A 22,073-nucleotide genomic window follows, 5' to 3' on the forward strand; every position below is an offset into this window, starting at 1 on the left:
TTGAAAAATGTAAAATTGAGAAGCAGTCTACTTCGCACATTAAAGAACTTGCTACACAGGCAATTATACCATACGACTGCAGCCTGCAATTCTTTTATGAATGTTTTTACAACACCCCCATTGTACTGGTAACAAGTGACCTTCACATCACTTGTAAAAGTGCAGATGATCTATACAGTTTACCGCAACACATTCAACAATGCTGAGAGTCTTTTAGGATGCTCTCTGCCAGAAATGTTACATAGAATGCTATAAAGCTCACACATACATATCCACATATGCTAAACCTTATAAAATGTTAGGGGACATACACTTCAACAGCTTACATCTCTGGTCGAGATATAGTGTTATTTGACACCAAGTAGGATAAGATCAAGTTGAATATGACAAACTACAGACTTGCTGTTATCACGATTGTGAAAAAAAAGATTCAATGAAATGCTGAGCTTCCAGACACCACTCCTCATCTCTGTCCCTTTTAAGGACATGGTATATTACCTTTCCTCACTGTTACCGTTATGGAAAGATTCTCAACATTCAAAACTATCCAGTCCTATCCTCAAAGCTAAAGGTAATCAATTATGATCCACAGTAGGGAGGGACATATGACAGTGACCTCTATGACTCTACATGAACTGCTCCAACGAGTCCCTCTATCTAACATATGGTATTACAACCGTATATTACCATGAAGGCACTGCAGGGGAAAATGTGCTAGGAAGTTAACACAAGCTGATTCACACTAGTTCAAACTGCAACAAGTCTACGAGATGAATTGTGTTTTATTTACACCAGAGCTGACTTTTCAGCACCACTACATTTTGGCTATATATTCCATCCTGTATATAGCCATGTTATTTTCTACTCCCTATACAGTGCATTTGGAAAGTATTCAGACCCCTAGACTTCTTCCACATTTTGTTACATTACAGCCTTATTCTAAAATGGATTAAAAAAAACTGTTTTCCTTCAGCAATCTACACACAATACCCCATAATGACAAAGCAAAAACAGGTTGCTAGAGATTTGAGCAAATTTAGAAAAATATAAAACAGAAATATCTTATTTACATAAGTATTCAGACCCTTTGCTATGAGACTCAAAGTTGAGCTCAGGTGCATCCTGTTTCCTTTATGGTAGAGTGGCCAGATGGAAGTCACTCTTCAGTAAAAGGCACATGACAACCCGCTTAGAGTTTTCCAAAAGGCACCTAAAGGACTCCCAGACCGTAAGAAACAAGATTCTCTGGTCTGATGAAACCAAGATTGAATGCCAAGCGGCACGTCTGGAGGAAACCTGGCACCATCCCTACGGTGAAGCATGGGGGTGGCAGCATCATGCTGTGAGGATGTTTTTCAGCGGCAGGGACTGGGAGACTAGGCAGGATCGAAGGAAAGATGAACGGAGCAAAGTACAGAGATCCTTACAAAAACCTGCTCCACAGCACTCAGGACCTCAGTCACAGCCAAGACAACGTAGGAGCGGCCTCTGGACAAGTCTTTAAATGTCCTTGAGTGGCCCAGCCAGAGCCCAGACTTGAAACCGATCGAACTTCTCTGGAGACCTGAAAATAGCTGTGCAGCGATGCGCCCCATCCAACCTCACAGAGCTTGAGAGGATCTGCAGAGAAGAATGGGAGGAACTCCTCAAATACAGGTGTGCCAAGCTTGTAGCGTCATACTCAAGACTCAATACTGTAATCACTGCCAAAGGTGCTTCAACAAAGTACTGAGTAAAGGGTCTGAATACTTATGTAAATGTAATATTTCCATTTTTATATTTAACAAATTAGCAGAAATTTCTAAAAACCTGTTTCTGCTTTGTCATTATGGGGTATTGTGTGTAGATTGAGAAGGGGAAAAAACAATTTCATCAATTTTAGAATAAGGCTGTAACGTAAAAAATGTGGAAAAAGTCGAGGATTCTGAATACTTTCTGAAGGCACTGCATGTTATTTTTACTCGTTATTTACTGTGTATTTATTCCTCGCATCACTATTTATATTTTATTTTTTATCTGATCTTTAACTCGGCATTGTTGGAAAAGTACCCGTAAGTAAGCATTTCACTGTTAGTCTACTATGCCGGTTGTCTACGAAGCATGTGACAAATAAAATGTGACTCAATTTTTTGCATCAAAAAGTAAAATCTACAGAGCCAGTTCCTTCCAGCTTGTAAGACTCAAAAGGCCTTGCAACAGCTGAGACGGAGTGTGTTTTCTGAAACAAAATACACCGCCCTCTTATTCCGCACAATCATCTCTTCAGTCATTGGACAGCAGTCAACAATCACTCCTCCCCTTGCCGCCATTTCTGGGATTCCTCCTGGCGTGCGTCTGGGTGGATCTGGTTCCTCATGCCCCCCAGTACGTTGGAGGTGGCCTCGGTGGCCATGATGAGAGGCTTGACTACAGCTGGGGGGAGCTGTCTAAGGACCCCACCCACTGCCCCAGTCATCCCACGCTGCTCATGCTCCCGTGTGGCCGTGTCATAGATGGTCAGAGCAGTGTCCGTGATTCCCTGTTGGGACACACACATTGAACATGATTTATAACAGTCCTGATAAGTAACTTCATTCTGTACTCAATCTTGTAGTGTGTTACGCTTTAAGCAGCACTACAAGCAGATGAGATGCAAATTGCTAGCATCTTGTAATTTACCTCTTTTACAACACTGTAAGCGTTGGCTACTCCTTCTCTTAGGTCAACTGGCTGATGAGCAAATCGGTAATGAGAGAACCGTTTTATTCTCTTCATTTCCCTCTCATCGGATCCTGGAGATACCATGTCATAGGCAGTCTCTGCTGCTGCCTGAAGAGCACAAATTGTTTTGCATTCCATTATGGAGCCTGACAAACTGCTAACACAGAAGTTGAGATGCAGGACAGTTACAACCTACATTAGAAATATTCTATCTGGATCAGGGTGTGTTTATACCTGGATAGTCCGCACCATGCGGTTGGTAAGCTCCAGAGCAGCCATAGCTGTGGAAGTGCCAAAGGAAGCAGTACCCCGCTGCAATCCCCGTACAACCCGACCATCCTTCCGGTACTGCTCTATCGGGAGCCACACCAGATCCCTAAATCCCTGGACTGAACAGGCAGAACATATTCTTTGGTCAATACAAAAAAAAAAAAATGTATTTCTGCCTTTAATTTAGTTTATTAATACATAAAAAAGTACTCTAACATACATACTGAACAAAAATATAAACGCAAATGTAAAAGATTTTACACTTCAAGTATTAAAGTTCATATAAGGAAAATCAGTCAATTGAAATAAATTCATTAGGCCCTAATCTATGGATTTCACATGATTGGGAATGCAGATAGGCATCCCTTGGTCACAGATACCTATAAAAAGTAGGGGAGTGGAACCAGTTAGTATCTTGCATCATGCAGCATGACATATCCTTCACATAGAGTTGATCAGGCTGTTGATTGTGGTCTCTGGAATTGTGTACAGATCCTTGAGACATGGGACAGTGCATTATCCTGCTGAAACATGAGGTGATGGTGGTGGATGAATGGCATGACAATGGGCCTTAGGATCGAGTCACGGGATCTCTGTGCATTCAAATTGCCATTGATAAAATGCAACTGTGTTTGTTGTCCATAGTAAATGCCTGCCCATACTATAACCCCACCACCCCAATGGGGTACTCTGTTCACACAGTCTGCAGTTGTGAGGCCAGTTGGACGCACTGTCAAATTTTCTAAAACGATGTTAGAGGCGGTTTATGGTAGAGAAATGAACATTCAATTCTCTGGCAACAGCTCTGGTGGACATTCCTGTAGTCAGCATGCCAATTGCATGCTCCCTCAACTTGAGACATCTGTGGCATTGTGTTGTGCAACAAAACTGCACATTTAAGAGTGGCCTTTTATTGTCCCCCGCACAAGGTGCACTTGTGTAATGATCATGCTGTTTAATCAGCTTCTCCTTCTATGCCACACCTATCAGGTGGATGGATTATCTTGGCAAAGGAGAAATGCTCACTAACAGGGATATAAACAAATTTGTACACAACATTTGAGAGAAACAAGTTTTTTGTGCATACGGAAAGTTCCTGGGATCTTTTATTTCAGCTCATGAAACATGGGATAGACACTTTACATGTTGCGTTTATATTTTTGTTGTGTGTAAGCATAACAATAATATTTTTTATGTTGATCCAAAAGCTTACAGACTAATTTCCTGTTTGGTGCAATTGGCCAAAATCATGACCTTTGTCACAGTATCTTGTGTGGTGCTGAGAGGCTGAGACAGAATCTTCTTACAAAGATCCAGTTAATCATTTAAGGAAGCCCTTGCAAATTAAACCACATGCAACATGCTGTCTGATTAATAGGTGAAGGCATTAGTGCCTCAAAACCAGTTTATCAACATACATATGTCCTACTTACCCAACTGTACCAGCGAGTGGATAGGTCCCACTCCACCCAACAGTCCTGGCAGCTGGTTCTTCTTGATGTCGTTCAGCCACTCATTTATTGCATAGGAAAAGAGCTTATCCACTCCCAACAGTCTGGAAGAAAACCAATAATGTCCTCACAGTTACTGCATACTGCATTATTCATACTATACATAGATAGCTTGTGTGTCATCATTTAACATAAAGAATGACCCAATTAAGTGTTGGTTGGTCCAATGATAACAAATCATACTAATATGAGGGGACTGTACTGATTAAACCTACCCTTGTCTGTAGCATAATCTCCTTAGTTTCAGCTCGGAGCAATTCAGCTGTGTCAACCCAATCACAATACCAGCAAACGTTCCCTGGAACAGCATGGGAAACATGACCAAAATGTGCTACTGTGAGGGTAAGAAATGTTATACTTATAAGGAATGTGCTTATCCATCAGAGCTTGTGAACCAAAATATTGCACAATATGTAAACTGGACAACACCAGTTGTCAAGCCTGTCAACACTGGAATCACTGAACACAAAACTGAATGTGTATGCAGTGTTTTTAAGAGATTGTTAAAACAACATACCTGCTCCATTGAAACATGTTTCCCATGGTAATCCAGACGAATGGGAACTTCAGAAGTAAACCGAAACTCTCTGAGGGAAATCAAACAAATTAAAACAAATATTTCATAATTTGCTAACAACATCAATAAACACAATGTGGACACCTGCTCGTCTCATTCCAAAATCATGGGCATTAATATGGAATTGGTCTCCCCTTTACTGCTATAAAAGCCTCCACTCTTCTGGGAAGGCTTTCCACTAGATGTTGGAACATTGCTGCGGGGACTTGCTTCTATTCATTTCTTTATGGACCTTGCCATGCTGAAACAGGAAAGGGCTTTCCCCAAACAGTTGCCAAAGTTGGAAGCACAGAATCATCTAGAATGTCATTGTATGCTGTAGCATTAAGATTTCCCACAAGTCCAATGGTGGTGAACTTTACACCACTCCAGCCGACGCTTGGCATTGCACATGGTGATCTTAGGCTTGTGTGTGGCTGCTGCTCATCCATGGAAACCCATTTCATGAAGCTCCCGACGAACAGTTCTTGTCCCGTTCAGGGAGCATGTGTGGCCTACCACTTTGTCACTGAGCCGGTGTTGCTCCTAGATGTTTCCACTTCACAATAACAGAACTTACAGTTGACTGGGGCAGCTCTAGCAGGGCAGAAATTTGATTAACTAACTTGTTGGAAAGGTGGCATCCTATGACAGTGCCACATTGAAAGTCACAGTTCTTCAGTAAGGCCAGACTACTGCCAATGTTTGTCTATGGCAATTGCATGGCTGGGTGCTCGATTTTATACACCCGTCAGCAACGGATGTGGCTGAAATAGCTGAATCCACTAATTTGAAGGGCTGTCCACATACTTCTGTATATACAGCAATATGAAAAAGTTGGGCACCCCTGACAATTTCCATGATTTCCATTTATAAATAATTGGGCGTTTGGATCAGCAATTTCATTTGGATCTATCAAATAACTGATGGATACAGTAATATTTCAGTAGTGAAATTAGGTGTATTGGATTAACAGAAAATGTGCAATATGCATCAAAACAAAATTAGACAGGTGCATAAATTTGGGCACCCCAATAGAAATATCACATCAATATTTAGTAGAGCCTCCTTTTGCTAAAATAACAGCCTCTAGACGCTTCCCATAGCTTCTAATGAGTGTCTGAATTCTGGGTGAAGGTATTTTGGACCATTCCTCCTTACAAAACATCTCCAATTCAGTTAGGTTTGATGGTTGCCGAGCATGAACAGCCCGCTTCAAATCATCCCACAGATTCTCAATGATATTCAGATCTGGGGACTGGGATGGCCATTCCAGAACATTGTACTTGTTCCTCTGCATAAATGCCCGGGTAGATTTTGAGCAGTGTTTTGGGTCGTTGTCTTGTTGAAATATCCAGCCCCGGCGTAACTTCAACTTTGTGACTGATTCAACATTATTCCCAAGAATCTGCTGATATTGATTGGAATCCATGCGACCCTCAACTTTAACAAGATTCCCAGTACTGGCACTGGCCACACACCCCCACAGCATGATGGAACCCCCACCAAATTGTACTGTGGGTAGCAAGTGTTTTTCTTGGAACGCTGTGTTCTTTTGCCGCCATGCATAACGTCCCTTGTTATGATCAAATAACTCAATCTTTGTTTCATCAGTCCACAGCAACTTATTCCAAAATGAAGCTGGCTTGTGCAGAAAAGGCTTCTTCCGCATCACTCTCCCATACAGCTTCTCCTTGTGCAAAGTGCGCTGAATTGTTGAACGATGCACAGTGACACCATCTGCAGCAAGATGATGTTGTAGGTCTTTGGAGGTGGTCTGTGGGCTGTTTGTGACCATTCTCACCATCCTTCGCCTCTCCGATATTTTACTTGGCCTGCCACTTCTGGCCTTAACAAGAACTGTGCCTGTGGTCTTCCATTTCCTCACTATGTTCCTCACAGTGGACACTGACAGCTTAAATCTCTGCGATAGCTTTTTATAGCTTTCCTCTAAACCATAATGATGAACAATCTTTTTTTTCAGGTCATTTGAGAGTTGTTTTGAGGCCCCCATGTTGCCACTCTTCAGATGAGAGTCAAAGAGAACAACAACTTGCAATTGGCCACCTTAAATACCTTTTCTCATGATTGGATGCACTTGTCTATGAACTTCAAGGCTTAATGAGCTCACCAAACCAATTGTGTGTTCCAATTAATCAGTGCTAAGTAGTTACAGGTATTCAAATCAACAGAATGACAAGGGTGCCCACATTTTTGCATAGCCTATTTTTCACATCTGATTTAATTTCATACAACTTAATAATATTGCTACACTAAAAATCTTTGTCTGGACAATACCCCAGTACTCAGCTTTTATTAGAAAATAAATGGCATGCCACTGTGATCATTTTCTGTGACGACAGAGTAAATTATTATGCAGCCTCAGAGGGGTGCCCAAACTTTTTCATACGACTGTATAGTGTACCTGTCCACCTCTACACATAGTAAGGACATCTACCTGAAGAAGATGGGCTGGTCAGTGAAGGATGATGCAGTGGCAACCTCAGATTCCCCAGAGTCGCTGTTACTGGACAGGGTGAGGCCGTTGAGACTGAGGCTGGAGCGGCTCTGTGCAGGCACAGAGATGATGGGGGCAGGGTCCTGGCTCCCACCTCCATTCTTAGTGAAGCTGCACGAGACCTCTGGGGCAGACGGCTTCTTCATTGAAACACACAGTGCTGCAGACCAACAAATGCATCATTGAGGGTCAACATTTTGCTCAGTGACAAATCATGAAATTAAAGCCGTGATGAAAATGCTATTCAATAGGCTACATATTTCATACAATAGTAGCCTCTAGCCAAGGATACTTTACCTTCTTGATCAGGTGGAGAGAACATCTCAACTTCAGCAGCAAGGCTAGCAAAGAAGTCTTTCAAGAAAAACAATGCATCCTACATGGAAATAAAAAGCCTGTGTCATTTCAAAGGGATCAATATTAAAACTGAAACGTGTTAAATGAGAGCATGTGAAAGCCTACCAATTTCCATGTTTTGAAATCTTTTGCAAACCTCAGAAGGATGTATGATTAACTAGATAAAACCAGCATGTTTTTCTCTGGCTCACCTGATCGATGTTGAGGCGAAGGGGCATGAGTGAGACTCTAAGACAGCACTCCTGGGGTGCTTGACCCGTCTCTGGACACATGTGCAGAGCCCGAACTGTCAGCTGCAAGAAAACAAAAACGCATTCAGCCTCATCCACTACCATGTCTTTGATGTGACCACAGTCACATGTACATTACTCTAGATGCCCAGTGTCCCTCACCATGTTGGAGTGGGCCGTGCGGGGCATCTCCTTGCTGGAGTAGAGGTACAGGAACTTGTTCATCTGGGAGGTGGCCAGTCTGTCTCTGATCTCCAGGTCCTGGACGATGAGCACCTGCCGGGACACAGGCTGGTCCGCCGCCGACCCAGAGGCCACCGGGGCCTGGGGGTATACCTCATGTTGGAACCGCACCTGAGAAAAGAGCAAGAGGTCCTAAACTTTAGCTTCAGACTCATAGGCAACATGTTGTATAGTTACAGGAGAGGGGGGTTGTGTCATGTTCCCTTACCTTGCTGAGCTGGATCTCCATCAGGACGTCAGGGTTCCTGCCCCGCCCTCCCCCGGCCCGTCCTCCACCCCTGCCCTGTCTGACTGGGGTCTGGGAGGGGGAGCTGTGTGGGGTACACCTTCAACATAACCCAAACATTAACAGAGGACACTTGATCATCTGTTGCACCTTTTGACCATTACATCCATTTCTTTCTCTAGCCATCCTGACATTTCACACAATCTCAGTTCACATCTCCCAGTATTGTTGTTTTAATAAAGAACAGTTGAACAGTCCAAAGCACACACACTCACCCCCAACTTCTAGCTGGAGAGGAGGTGAATGTGGAGCTCCCAAAGTCCTTCCCCCCGTACAGGTGCCAGATGACAGAGATCTCCCTGATGAGGTAGCGCAGCTCTGGGACAGGGAAGTTCAGGGCTCCCCTGCTGGAGTCGCTGCTGTCCAGGGGCAGGCCAAAGTGGTCGTCTTTGATTTCAATGGAGTCTGGGATTAACTTGTTCACCACGGGCTCCTCGTCCCGATCCTGAGACAAACACACCCATCACACCAATGCAATGGAGTGACACTAAAAATGTACAAGTTATACAACATGTTGAATAAGTAAGAGTCTGAGATGCATGCTCTTACGTCTGCTCTGGAGCCCGGGGTCTCTAGAATACAGAAGTCGTCGGTCTCTGGGACCAGGATAGGGGCAGGGGTGATGAGGGGTGAGTGGAGCGTAGGGTATGTGGGACTCAGCTCCTGTGGCAGATTTCCGCTCTCGTCCGGGAAAAGGAAGAGGTCAGAGCGAGGCTGGTCGAGGTCATGATTCTGCTCCTCATGAATTCCTGTGGGGGAGAGTAAGGACAACGTAAAATAACTCAGACAACTACTATGCATGTAGTAAATGTCAAGGCGTTTTAGTTGTATGTAGTCTCACCGTTGTGTTGCAAGGCCAGGCTGTGCTGGTTGTCTGTCTCTTCCATGGCCTCACTCATCAGGTCCTGCAGCATCTGCTGCTCAGCGTCGGGGAGCGGAGGGGCCTGGGAAGGGGGCCGGCTTGAAGCCTCCGACTGACCAAACAAACAAGGACATGAACACCATTTTAAGTCAGCAGACAGTAGGCCATTGCCTCACGACAATATTTACACCAGTATAATTTCTACACAGTCCAGACTGGTCTACTATCTCGGCAATAGTTTGATATGCTGTAATGACTATGTTGAGTCATAAATAAGCCTCACAATTTACAGATACAACAAATTCTCCACTGCCCGGTCACTGCTCTTCACTCTCAAGGCAACAGTTTGATATAGTGTAATGGCTATGATATATCATACATGTATCTGAGGGGTATAAATGCTGACCTTGGCTCTATGCTTGGAACAGGTGCTTTTGGCCTCTGGCCCAGGAGGTGGCACTAGGTCTCCATAGCTGGCCACATACTGGATGAGGTTCATCAGAGCAGCACAGGAGTCTGAACACGTTCTGATGTGGATGACGTCACTGGAGCAGCGCAGCTCAAATCTGGGCTCAGTCTGTCAAAAGACACAGTGAGAAGACTGGATCAACGGTGCCATCTTGCTGTTGGAAATACTTTTCTCATAGATCAACAGAGGTTGTCAGCTCTTACCAATTCTCCGTCCACTCCAGGTTTGACAGCAGTGATCCTCAGCTCTAATGTTCCCATGTCTACCACCTGCACATAGTCTGGGAGATAAAGCACATGGGTTACTGGTCCAATCAAAACTGTTTAAATAGAGAATATGTTAAAGCATCTTTGAATAACACATTTTACCAGAGTTTGTCTCACCTCGCATTAGATTTACAGAGACGGCATTGCTCTTGTCAGAGAGGAACAACGCTGCTTCATCCAAAATTATCCTAGAACCAACACAAAATACATACTGAAACACATCAACGTCCAACTTCTGATTTCCTGTCATTGACACGTCCAGTGCTGCAACTGTACCTGAGAGTGGAGGACGAGTGGTCTAAGGAGACACTGCTGGAGATGCTGAATGTCTCCACAACCAACAGAGACCTGAGTGGCAGGTACAGGGGTCTGCAGAGAGGATATACACCATGTTAAAATACATTCATACAGATCAGGTATTCCCAAAATGGGGTACGCGCAATGCCGTCGGGGGTACGCCAAATAAAAATGTGATTCCCATTTTTATTTATTTTTTATTATTATTATTCTTTACATTTTCAAACAGTACATTTATATTTTCCAACGGGGCTATAAAGTTGGGTGAGGTTTTTTTCCCTCACCTGACGGGCCTCGTTTCACTGCCAAAAATAAAATTAATCTTGTGTTCAGCAAAATAACACAATGTCAAATACAGTTAGCCTAGTCAAACAATTAACATCCAATCACATTAACCGTTACTCGCTCGCAGGAAACCTTCACTATTGCGCAAACATTTAGAAACATGACAATTCGAAAAATAAGCCACAGGAGTTTTTTTGAGCGAGAATAAAGACGACTTTCAAGTAGTAAGACATGTATAAAAGCAACATTAATACCATTAATAAGAAGGGTCTAAAAGCATTTTATATGGTGAGCTACAGAGTGGCTAGGCCAGGCAAGCCCCATACTATTGTGGAGGACTTCATTCTTCCTGCTGGGGCAATGCTGGGGGAAAAGGCCCAAAAAACTACAATGCCTTCATAAAACACTGTTTCACGACGCATCAGTGAAATAGCAGGAGATGTTTTGAAACAATTATTACTTTGCATCAAAGCCAGTGAATTCTATGCGTTACAGCTGGATGAGTCAGACGTGGCGTGCCTGGTACAGCTCCTGGTATATGTCGGTTACATTTATGGGGGTCAATTAAGGAAGACATCCTCTTCTGCAAACCACTGAAAACCACTGGAAACCAGTACAGATACAAACACATCTTGACCACCAAAGTCCATTTGATGTCAGAAATCTGTCCAGTACTTAAAAAAATATGAGAGGATATTTTTAAAGTACTGGACAGATTTGTGACATCAAATGGACTTTGGTGGTCAAGATGTGTTAGTATCTGTACTGATGGCGTAAAAGCCATGACAGGGAGACATAGTGGAGTGGAAACGTGCGTGCATGAAGTTGCTCCCGACACCACTTGGGTTCACTGCAGCATCCACCGAGAGGCTCTTGCTGCCAAGGGAATGCCTGACAGCTTGAAAGATGTTTTGGACACTACAGTGAAAATGGTTAACTTGGTTAAAGCAAGGCCCCTGAACTCTTGTGTATTTTCTGCATCATGCAATGATATGGGCAGTGAACATGTAACGCTTTTACAACAGTGCGCTGGTTATCAAGGGGAAAAGTATTGACCCATTTTTTTAAATGGAGAGACGAGCTTAATGTTTTCTTTACTGACCATCATTTTCACTTGTCTGACTGCTTGCATGATGACGAGTTTCTCACACGACTGGTCTATCTGGATGATCTGAATGATCTGAATCTAGGATTACACTTTCCATCAGTGTATGATTTTTTGTGTGCAAATGAACTCAAGCTTACGGACAATGTCAAATGTGACATAGCGAAGTACCTAAGTGAGCTGGGTGCATCATTACGCAGGTACTTCCCCGAAACGGATGACACAAACAACTGGATTCGTTATCCCTTTCATGCCCTGCCTCCAGTCCACTTACCGATATCTGAACAAGAGAGCCTCATCAAAAATGCAATGAGCGGTTCTGTGAAAATTTGATTTAATCAGAAGCCACTGCCAGATTTCTGGATTGGGCAGCTCTCAGAGTTTCTTGCCTTAGCAAATCAAGCTGTTAAGATACTGATGCCCTTTGCAATTTTGTACCTATGTGAGAGTGGATTCTCTGCCCTCACTTGCATGAAAACTAAATACAGGTACAGACTGTGTGGAAAATGATTTAAGACACAGATCTCTCCAATACAACCCAACATTGCAGAGTTCTGTGCATCCTTTCAAGCACACCCTTCTCATTAACCTGTGGTGAGTTATTCACAATTTTTGATGAACAAATAAGGTTTTATATGTAAGATGGTTATATAAAGAGCAAAATTATTGATTATTATTATATAATTATTTGTGCCCTGGTCCTATAAGAGCTCTTTATCACTTCCCACGAGCTGGGCTGTGACAAGAACTCACACTCATTCTTCTTATGTTTAATAAATGTACCGTATCGTGTGTGTGTGGCAGGCTTACAATGATGGCAAAAAAATTACATTTGAGAGTGCACTGACCCTGGTGCTAGAGCGGTACACAACTGGAGGTTCAATGTTCAAAGGGGTACGGGACTATAAAACGTTTGAGATCCAGATACACAGCCGAGTTCGGTTACAAACGTGACTTATCTACACTGTAGTGTAGTCCACTATTTCCCCAACTCCATTCCTCCTGTACCCCAAACAGAACACATTTTTATTGTAGACCTAGACAAGCACACCTGATTCAACTTACCAAATAATCATCTAGCCCTAAATGAGTTGAATGAGATATTTTAAGCTGGGGGAAACAACAAAAACGTGTGCTTTTGGGGGTACTCGAGGACTGGAGTTGGTAAACACTGGTCTAGTCAACAGCACCTGTAGTCCAATGAGCAGCTCCACAGGTGCAGATGAAGGGTGGTGACTGAGGCAGGTGGGATGTAACCCAACACAGGCTCATCAGAAACATTCAGGAAGTCCACAATCTGTTACACACAACAAAGAAACACTGATCAGACAAGAGTATGGTTAATTTTATCCAAGGGATGCTTAATTTTGTGGCCTCCGATCGTACACAAACACCTTGGATGGACATGTGTTGTGTTTACCTGGTCATACCAGCCCAGTTTGGGGGGAACCACTCGGTGCTGGAGTGTGGTCCCTCTCACTCCCACGGCAACCAGGAACTCCTGCAGAGGAAACACATACTAACAGTGAGCATATATCTCCCCGTCTGTCAAAAATGACATGGCTTTTCTTTCTCAAGCAACAGACTAGTGTTTGAAACACTGGCACAAGTTAATGCACCCCAATAGTAGAAATGTAAATGGGGTGTACCTACCTTGACATTGCGCTCCATGTTCTGGGAGGAGATCTTGACGGCGACAGACAGCATGCTGTGGTCCTCCAGGCCGATGCCCTCCGAAGGGGAAGCCCTATCAGTCTCAGAGGGGTAGATGGCCGGCTCCAGCCAATGAGGACGCGTCCTGCAGGGCAGCTTGATGTCGGACACTGGGGTGTCTCCTTCCACCAGACCTAGGTAGAGATATAAACCCATACAATGTAACAGACACAGTGGCTTCCCCATGAACAATGGCATATCGACTCATTTGCAGAGGGGATCTATGAAGCTCCACCTCAAATGTGTGCCCAGGCTTAACATCTCCCGTCTTACCTTGGTGATAGAGACAGATGTTGCTGGTGTGGAAGCAGATGTAGTGCCTGTCTTTGTAGCCTTCGTACTGTGTCACACTGAACAGGACCCCATTCTTCACCTCCAACCAAAACTCTCCATGCCGGTTATTCAATATAGTCTTATCCTCCTGCTGGAAAATAAAAATACAAATTGGGGGACCAGTCAGTCAAACAGTTTCAGAGAATACCCAGCTGTTTAAATTCAATGTAACTGAGAAATGACAGATCATTGTGAATGTAAACCTTAGCGCTGGTCTGCAGAGCCACCAGGCCGTGGTTGACGGTGAGGATTACAGAGAACAGGCTCTGGGAGGTCTTGCTCTGGGCTTTGGGCTTCTTCTTCCTGCGAGATCTGAAGCACTGCTCAGAGGCCGGGGAGTAGTGGTGCATGGTCTCCTCCTCCGACCCACTGTCCTCCTCTACAGGAACAGGACACCACAGCCATACGGGTGGGGAAAGTTGCAGTTCATTTGATATGAAGGAATAACATTTTAACCATTACATTTCAGTACATTTTCACCTGGTATATTAGTATCTCTCAATAATATTAATGCACAGAACAGAGTGCACTACAGACTTGCAGCTGCGTATGAAAACCATGCATGAGGTTGAGAAGCAGCAGATGTTGGTTGAACTATGTAGGGAGAGTCTCACCCTCAGGGCCAGTGGAGCGGAACGGGCTGAAGCTGTCCTTGGTGTAGTGTGCAGCATTGATCAGCTGGCTGGCTACAGACAGCCCTACTCCATACGGCATGTTCTCCACTGTCTCCACAGGCGAGGGAGCGTTGGGCTCCCATAACAGCAGGTCATTGTTTATCCTGCAAGAGAGGGGGAGTTAATAATAGACATAGTAAAATGATCATAATAATATTATAATAATAATAATAATAAAATACATTTGATTATTTCCCCCAGTTTTTTGTTCACAGTACCTGTTATGCAGTTTCTCATAAAAGACTTTGTTGGGTAATGATAATTGCACATTTGGCAAGCACAACTCTAGGATAAAGCGGGAATTGCTCATGGTTTTCTCCTGGAACTCTGTCATTTCAGCCACATCCCCAGGAATGACCATCTAAAGGAGAGGGGAAGAAATGTCAATCATTCAAGTTGCCTTAATTACCAGTCCTACCTAAATGTTGATCAATCAGTCCTAATTATGTTCAAATGAGCATTTCAATAAATGTGCTCCTACCTCCTCATTCTCATACATGACCCGGCGTGAGGAGAAGGGAGAGGGTTCAGGCTTCCCAAAATCGCAGACATCCTTCAGTGAGTGGGCACCTCCCCCCTCCTCCTCCTCTTCCTCCTCAGGGGAGTGGCCTTCAGCCCCCTCGTCCTCCTCCGCAGTCACACGCTCCAGGATGGAGTGGACAGCGGTGGGGTTGACTTTCAGCACCACTCTGGAAGGGGAGGGTTAGTAAGGAGAGTTTCACAACATCTAAGGGACAAGATGTAGGTATGACATGAAGCAGTACAGTACTACATGGACAGGTGTACAGTACCTGGGCCAGTCAAACTTCCCACTGTCAGAGGTGGTCATGTCTCCATCCATGGTGTGGGAGACCCTGAGGAACCTGGCTGCAGGCTGGTCCTCCTGTTCCTGGAACTTCCCTGTGCGAATGGATGAAAAATGAACACAGAAATGATATATATCAAAAGTGGTTCTGGTTTTGAGGCTAACCTGTCCGTTAGCAGCTGGGTGACATACATACCGACTAGCTCTCTGAAGGTGAGCTCCATCTTGGTCTGCTCTGGGGAGCTGCCGCCTGTGAACTCTGTCTTCACCTCCAGGTCCTCCAGTTCCAGGTACAGAACCTCCTTCTGCAGGGACTTCTTAAACCAGGGGCCTCTCTCCTGGTCCGAACGCAGGTCTGGGATGGGGAAGCGCACCACCAGCCTCAACACAGGGGCATTGACTCTTATCGACACGTGAGTGTTGGCTGGAGTACGGCTGTCATCAAGGAAGACCTCTGTAAAGGCCTTGTGCTATGGGGTGGATGGAAACATTTTGAGGTGATTTACTTTTTCATAGTTATTGCAATAATAGGCAGCTTCCTTAGACATATGGTAAAATCGCTGCTATGACTGTGTAAAGATGGTATTAAGACGCTCACCAAGCTGATGTGTTTATTATAGGACGTGTACATGTGAGAGGCCATCATCTCTGTGGTGACCAGTTTCTGTGGCTGTAGCAGAGAGTTGAGGCGGTCCACAATGCTGATGTCCAGTTCAGAGCGGACCGCCCCCAGCTCCACCTGGAAGTCAGCCTTCCTGGGCATGGTGCTCAGACGCACCTGTCCACCCTGGAAGAAAGCATGTAAGGGGTACTGTATCAGGCACTGTACAGGATTTGCTACATACTGTACATTGTGGGCCAAATACTAACTTGACTGATGCAGAATTAAGTTGGAGTTACTTGAGAGTACGGCAAGTTGGGTTGTGGAACTGGGAATCTAATTACGGTGCATTCACTGCAGCTTTTAATCTCCCTAAGATTTCTCTTACCTGCGGCCCTCTGCGTTCAGACAGTTTGTAGAGCAGGTGGAGGCAGGTGGCAGATGGTGCCTCAGTGGTGACAGGGGTATCAAATGTCAGGAGCTGAGGTGGGACAGACCGAGAGAACATCAACATCTCTACAAGCACATGCCATCTATGCCTAGATCCAAAAATAGAATTAAACATCTGTTATGTTGTTATGATATCTGTTATGCGCATGTGTTGTAATCTGATTACTGGGACACTGTGGATGTTGTTGGTGGGGAGGCCTTCACCTCTGTGTACTGGACCCCTCTTAGGGACACACCCCTTTGGGCCTCAGAGGGGAAGAGACACTCCAGCAGCTCCATCTGGCCCAGGGACACGTCTGTGCTGAAGCTGTGCAGGCTGGAGCCCTGACAATGCTCATATGTCACCTTCATCCCCTGAGCCACAAACCTGGAGAGATAGAGGACACATATGACATGGGATTGAGTCAGTCAGGTTACTAAGGTGGCAGGGGAGTGCAAAATATGTCAATAAATTCACCTGAGATGGTCATAGGGGCAGGCATCGTCAAACGCTGTGCGTAACTGGATGAACCCTGCTGGGGGGAGCTGGTCGGAGCAGACAACCCTGAAGAAGTCAGCAGCCATGGGGGCCAGGGGGCTGGGGGCAGCATCTGGTGGGGGCAAGGGGTCGATGTGGAGAACACACACAGCCAGGCTCCCCAGTGTCAGCCTGAAGACCAGCTCCGGCCTGGACTCATCACCATGGGCTTTGGTTGGGTGGGCTGAAACATAGTACAAAATGAGTGAATTACTGACTTGTAAACACTCTGCTGGGTTTATTCTAAATGGTAGTGACAGTGTATGCTGGTTTTTACAGGTCTGTCTCAGCAGCTTGTGTTGGAGTGGTGAGTCCCGCATCAGGAAAGGGCTTTCTTGGGTCTGCTTCTCCCTCTGTCTAGGCACATCAAGGTAATCGTCCCAGAGGTTCTTAGAGGACAAAGGAACAAAGAATTACACTATGTTACAATAACCATGTCATTAGATCTGGTTAAGATGCTTTTACTAAGTCTAGTGAGACGTACCGTGGCATTGCCAGAGGGAGACTCTCCTGGAGAGGGGGAGTAGTTACTGTTGAGTGACAGGTCCAGGTCCACAGTGGGCGGTTCCCCCAGTGGGGGGAGGGATGACAGGCTGTGAGACATGTCCATGTCAGCCATGGAGAAGAAGACATCCTCTGCTCCAACAAGAAAGAAACTAGATCAAACAATTGTTGATGATATTTAGATATAAGCCTATAATAACTACCAAAAACCTCAATACAAGTCATCAGGTTATTAAACAGTGGTTGGAGGTAACAATTCATCTGAACCTCGGCTGGACACAGTTCTGGTGGTCTGGCTCTCGAAAAGGTCAGGGTCTTCCCCGGCCATCATTGAATCCTTCTTCAGGCAGCGGTTTAACTCCATGTGGAGCCGATACTCATCCTCCTGCTGCATGGGACGGTTCCTCTTGTCCTTCCCCCACTCCGGCCCACCTTCGGACACAAAAGCAGAGGCTTATAGTGTTTCACTCAACAACCTCTGAGGCAGCTCCTTTTAAGATATCATCATTAAATTGCAATCATTAAACCCACCTGAGCCTGAAAAAACTCCAAACATGTCCAGGAGTAGATGAACTTGCCGTGGAGATAGCAGCACGATCATTGTACTGATCTGTCCATCAACATCCAACTGAAAAACAAATAAACCCTTTCAAGGACCAAGACATTCTGTACATTTCAGTGTGTCCAAGTTTCACAGCTGCTGTGCAATTTCAATCGTGTGAGAATGCTGACCCAACCTTTGCTCCAGGCATGGTTTGGTTCTGTTTCAGGACAAGCGACAGATCGATTCTGCCACTAAGGTGACCAATCTGCATGGGTTCAAAGGGTGTTGCAGAGGAAACAGGCTCCGTGAACTGGGGGTGTGGCTCACAGATTATTCTGGGGTTCCAGCTGGGGGATAACTTGGCCTCTGTCTCCTAAGGGTGTGCAGAAAAGGGAAGAGCGAGTGAGTATCAGTTATCTGTGCTTAATACTACACATGCGATTATTTGGATGTAGACTCACTGCTGGGATGGGTGAGGATTTGAAGCCAGCTCTGGCTGCCTCTGAAAACTCGTCCCAGAAGACGGTGACTCCCTCCAGTTGCAGGTTTTTATGTGCAAACGTGGTGGGCTGGTGCACATTCACACTGGAGCTCTCCTCGCCCGTCTCATCACAATAAACAATCCTGAACAACACAAAACAGATAAGGATTTAAGAGCTCACGTAAAGAGAGGAAAGCTCTGTAAACTGCTCAATAAAATCAGGAATACCTCAGTAAAAGTTATTGGACACTACTCGAATGTGCAAGTAGTTGTTATAACCTAACTTACTTGTTGATTCGCATCTCAAGACCGATTCCTGTTTTGGAGTTTTCTGGAACATGTTCTATTCTGAGAACCGTGTCCAGAAAAGTCACCTTGACTCTTCTCAGAACTACAGAAATGAAAGTAGAAATCATAATCAACCCTATTGATCCTTGGGAAAAAGGCCCAATCAAGTGTTAACTTATTGTTCAGTAACTTTGTACTGCACCTGTTTCTATGGTCTCTGCAAACTTCTCCAATCCCTCTAGTGGCTGAAAGCTTTCCCCCAAGTCATCCGTTAGTCTCTGGCTCAGACACTCTTTGGCAAGCTGCATGCTGCTCGTCATGAAGCTGGACCAGTACATAGGTTCCAAACCTGATGCTAGGGGCACACAGGAAGAAACAGTCATGGTCAACATGATTTATTCAATTTGTAGTCGATGTGGAATCATTAGCTAGTTAGCTGTGTGCGCACTCGTAGCAGGTAGCCATAGTACAATGATGCTGAAGAAACAAACAAATGGAGGTGTCTTCTTACCCATGCGTGGTCTGGGTCTGAACACCATCTCCAGTCCCTTGACCTCGAGGGCACAGTTCTCCTGCAGCAGGGACGCCCATGGTACGGTCAGGGAGATGGTCTGGATGAAGCCCTCTATTACCTCGAAGGGGGCATCCACTGACTCCAAAATCTCATTCAAAGACTGAAGGGGAAGAAATAGCACTCAGGCAAAGGTACACACAAAGCATTTATGTCAATACAAATCCAATTATGCCATTGCTATTATTTGTTTACACAACAACAGTTGAACTTACCCACTTGTCCAATGGCACTTGTGCCAGGGATCCAGTGCCTTGATAGAGGTCTAAGCTAAGCTGATCTAAACTCAGTTTCTCTTGTAGGAAATTGCCCAAATACCGATGCAAAAGGTATCTGCATGCCCGCTTCTTTATAGACTCAGAAAATGGCCAAGGCATGTTGGTCTGATAATTGTGGTGGCTGCCAAATGGCTCCAAATATGGAGAAAAAGGATGTTGGAGAACTATATATTTATCATAAGCATGGGTAGCATCGGTCTTGTCATCCTGACAATTTAAAAATCAGGAAAATGTCAGCTTAAACATCCTATACATACAGGGAGAATTCTATGGTTTCTATGGAGATATGTGGCGATAATTCCAACTTCAGTTTGCTGTACCTATCAATGAAAAGGAACATAAGATTGAAACTCAACTTCACATTTGAACACCACATTAGATAACAAGTTAAGACTTCAGTACCAGTACCATAGCAATATTGTTGTCATTCCTAGGAAGAAAGGTAGACCGCATTACTGTTGGTAGCTGCATGTTAGTGACACCACCCTGACTTCCAAGCGTCGGGTTAATATCTATAAAGAATGGGTGGCAATATCTAGCTAGCATCACATCATTGTTTGCGCAAACCGGGTGTCTAACGTTACTCGCTTGATAATCCTGTCCATACCGTCAACTGAAAGGATCCGGCGAAATATGATAGGTTTTAATAGTTTGACAATACTGCTAGGTTATTTTAGTTTGATTACTAATATGTAGCTAGTATGACAAGCTTACCAGGGTATGTCGATAGCTGTAAAATTAAATCCCCACATAATCGACTTGTTTCTCGTCTGGGGTTGTTAGCTAGCTAATGTTAGCACGACCAAGCTAGCATGAACCTCTTGAACATCTTGGACTATAACTAGTTTGTCTGCCACGCTCTTTTGAATATAGCTCAACTGACATGGCACGACAATATGTTACGTGTCATATAATGAGTTCTACACAGCAATTTGATGGCATAATAGCTTACGTTTCTCACCGTCTGCATGAATTGTTTACAAACACTTTCATGACACTGCACCATTGAGGGAGTTCGATAACGTAAACCAGTCTATGGCCCGTGACGTATAACCGGGCAAAACCGGTGAGTGAGGGACGCCCTCTCAAATCGAACAGTAATCTGCGCGCTCATCCATGTTGTCAACAAGGTAGCATGATGCATCGTTAAGAAACACAACATTTATTTTCCATAAAATATGTTCTAATTTTCAAACGAGATAAATCATTTTGATCAAAATCAATTACTTTTGTATTTAAAAACACATAATCAAACTATTACTACACGTGATTAACCTACGTCACTTTTGTTTTGAGCAGTCTTCGCCATCGGCCAGAACTGGGAACCTGGCTCACGATCGGTTTCCAAAACAGATGCAATCAAGGCTAACCCGCTTCACCCGGGGTATGTCCGAGCATTAATATAACTTCCTCTTTACGCTTTCCACGCTCCGCTGTACGTAAGAAGACAGGGGGACGTACACACAACCGCACTCCACCCCTTCTGCGAAAATCTACTAAAAGTGTTTACTGCTCATATGCTCCCAGTAAAAGCTTTTTCCTCCACAAGCCATTCCACTTGAACTGTTTCTTATGACTTCTGATCAGAATATTGCCATGTTCAAAATCAAGGTGTAGAAATAATTGCAAAGAATTAATTATCAAAAATAATTAATAACAGTGGTGTTGATCAGAAGTCACTAAGGGCAAAAGATTTTGAGAACTGGAAATGTGAAATCTTCATGAACAAAACTCTTTGTTGATCGCACGGAAGTACAGCAAAACAAAAGCAACAACCCGCGGAGGGAGATGAGTAAGGCAGGTAGAATTATTTTAATTGTTTAAAAATATACATTACATTTCCTGGTTAACTGTTGAAGTTTACTTATAATCATGATTGTTTATTGGAAATACAAATAATTATATAAACAGAACCCATAGCCACGTACATTGGCTGCTATTGGCGGTAAGTTAGCTAGCAAGCTAACATGGTGATGATGGTGGTGGACTGTAGTGTGACTGTCTTGTCACAGAATGAAAAGTGGTACGGTAGTGATGGGAAACCGAGGCTTTCTGAAGAAGGCTTCGGCGCTTTCACCACATTGTGCCGAAAACGGCGAATTACCCAAAGCTTCATTATATGTTAACAATGCATTAGTAACAACATATTTTCTTTTAACTCCGTGGCGTAGCGATAAATCGTTGGTTTTTTTACCCAATAATCAGTTGGAATACCCGCGTCATTACTTCCCTTTTTTGCCTTCCAAATTTACTACACTGAACAAAAATATAAAACGCAACAAGATAATCCATCCATTTGACAGGTGTGGCATATCAAGAAGCTGATTAAACAGCATAACTACAACAGGTGCACCTTGTG

General features: G+C 44.2%; 1 protein-coding gene across 4 annotated transcripts; it reads right to left on the bottom strand.

Moving 5' to 3' along the window:
• Positions 1-764: 764 nt before the first annotated feature.
• Positions 765-21,093, bottom strand: LOC135525857 (autophagy-related protein 2 homolog B-like). 4 transcript variants are annotated; one of them, XM_064953793.1, is made up of 43 exons: positions 20,994-21,093; positions 19,652-20,034; positions 19,377-19,539; positions 19,068-19,220; positions 18,866-18,968; positions 18,558-18,720; positions 18,290-18,469; positions 18,084-18,180; positions 17,820-17,984; positions 17,533-17,684; positions 17,326-17,437; positions 16,989-17,232; positions 16,736-16,898; positions 16,470-16,562; positions 16,079-16,267; positions 15,677-15,950; positions 15,467-15,575; positions 15,157-15,364; positions 14,894-15,036; positions 14,616-14,779; positions 14,205-14,380; positions 13,942-14,092; positions 13,609-13,802; positions 13,376-13,456; positions 13,146-13,252; positions 10,545-10,637; positions 10,386-10,456; positions 10,206-10,282; positions 9,940-10,110; positions 9,513-9,645; positions 9,221-9,420; positions 8,887-9,116; positions 8,594-8,711; positions 8,305-8,496; positions 8,104-8,205; positions 7,853-7,931; positions 7,496-7,715; positions 4,999-5,068; positions 4,697-4,779; positions 4,404-4,525; positions 2,935-3,089; positions 2,659-2,808; positions 765-2,518 (listed from the first exon to the last, which is right to left on the bottom strand). In XM_064953793.1, the coding sequence occupies exons 2-43, from the start codon at positions 19,811-19,813 to the stop codon at positions 2,288-2,290; spliced, it is 6,243 nt and encodes a 2,080-aa protein (XP_064809865.1). In that variant the 5' UTR covers positions 19,814-20,034; positions 20,994-21,093; the 3' UTR covers positions 765-2,287. The 4 variants fall into 4 exon arrangements, with proteins under 4 accessions (XP_064809865.1, XP_064809863.1, XP_064809864.1 ...); XM_064953791.1 differs by lacking the exon at positions 20,994-21,093 and adding an exon at positions 20,667-20,730; XM_064953792.1 differs by lacking the exon at positions 20,994-21,093 and adding an exon at positions 20,676-20,728.
• Between the last annotated feature and the right edge of the window lie 980 nt (positions 21,094-22,073).

Source organism: Oncorhynchus masou, chromosome 32 (genome assembly GCF_036934945.1).
Source record: "Oncorhynchus masou masou isolate Uvic2021 chromosome 32, UVic_Omas_1.1, whole genome shotgun sequence".
In the NCBI taxonomy this organism is placed as follows: Eukaryota; Metazoa; Chordata; class Actinopteri; order Salmoniformes; family Salmonidae; genus Oncorhynchus; species Oncorhynchus masou.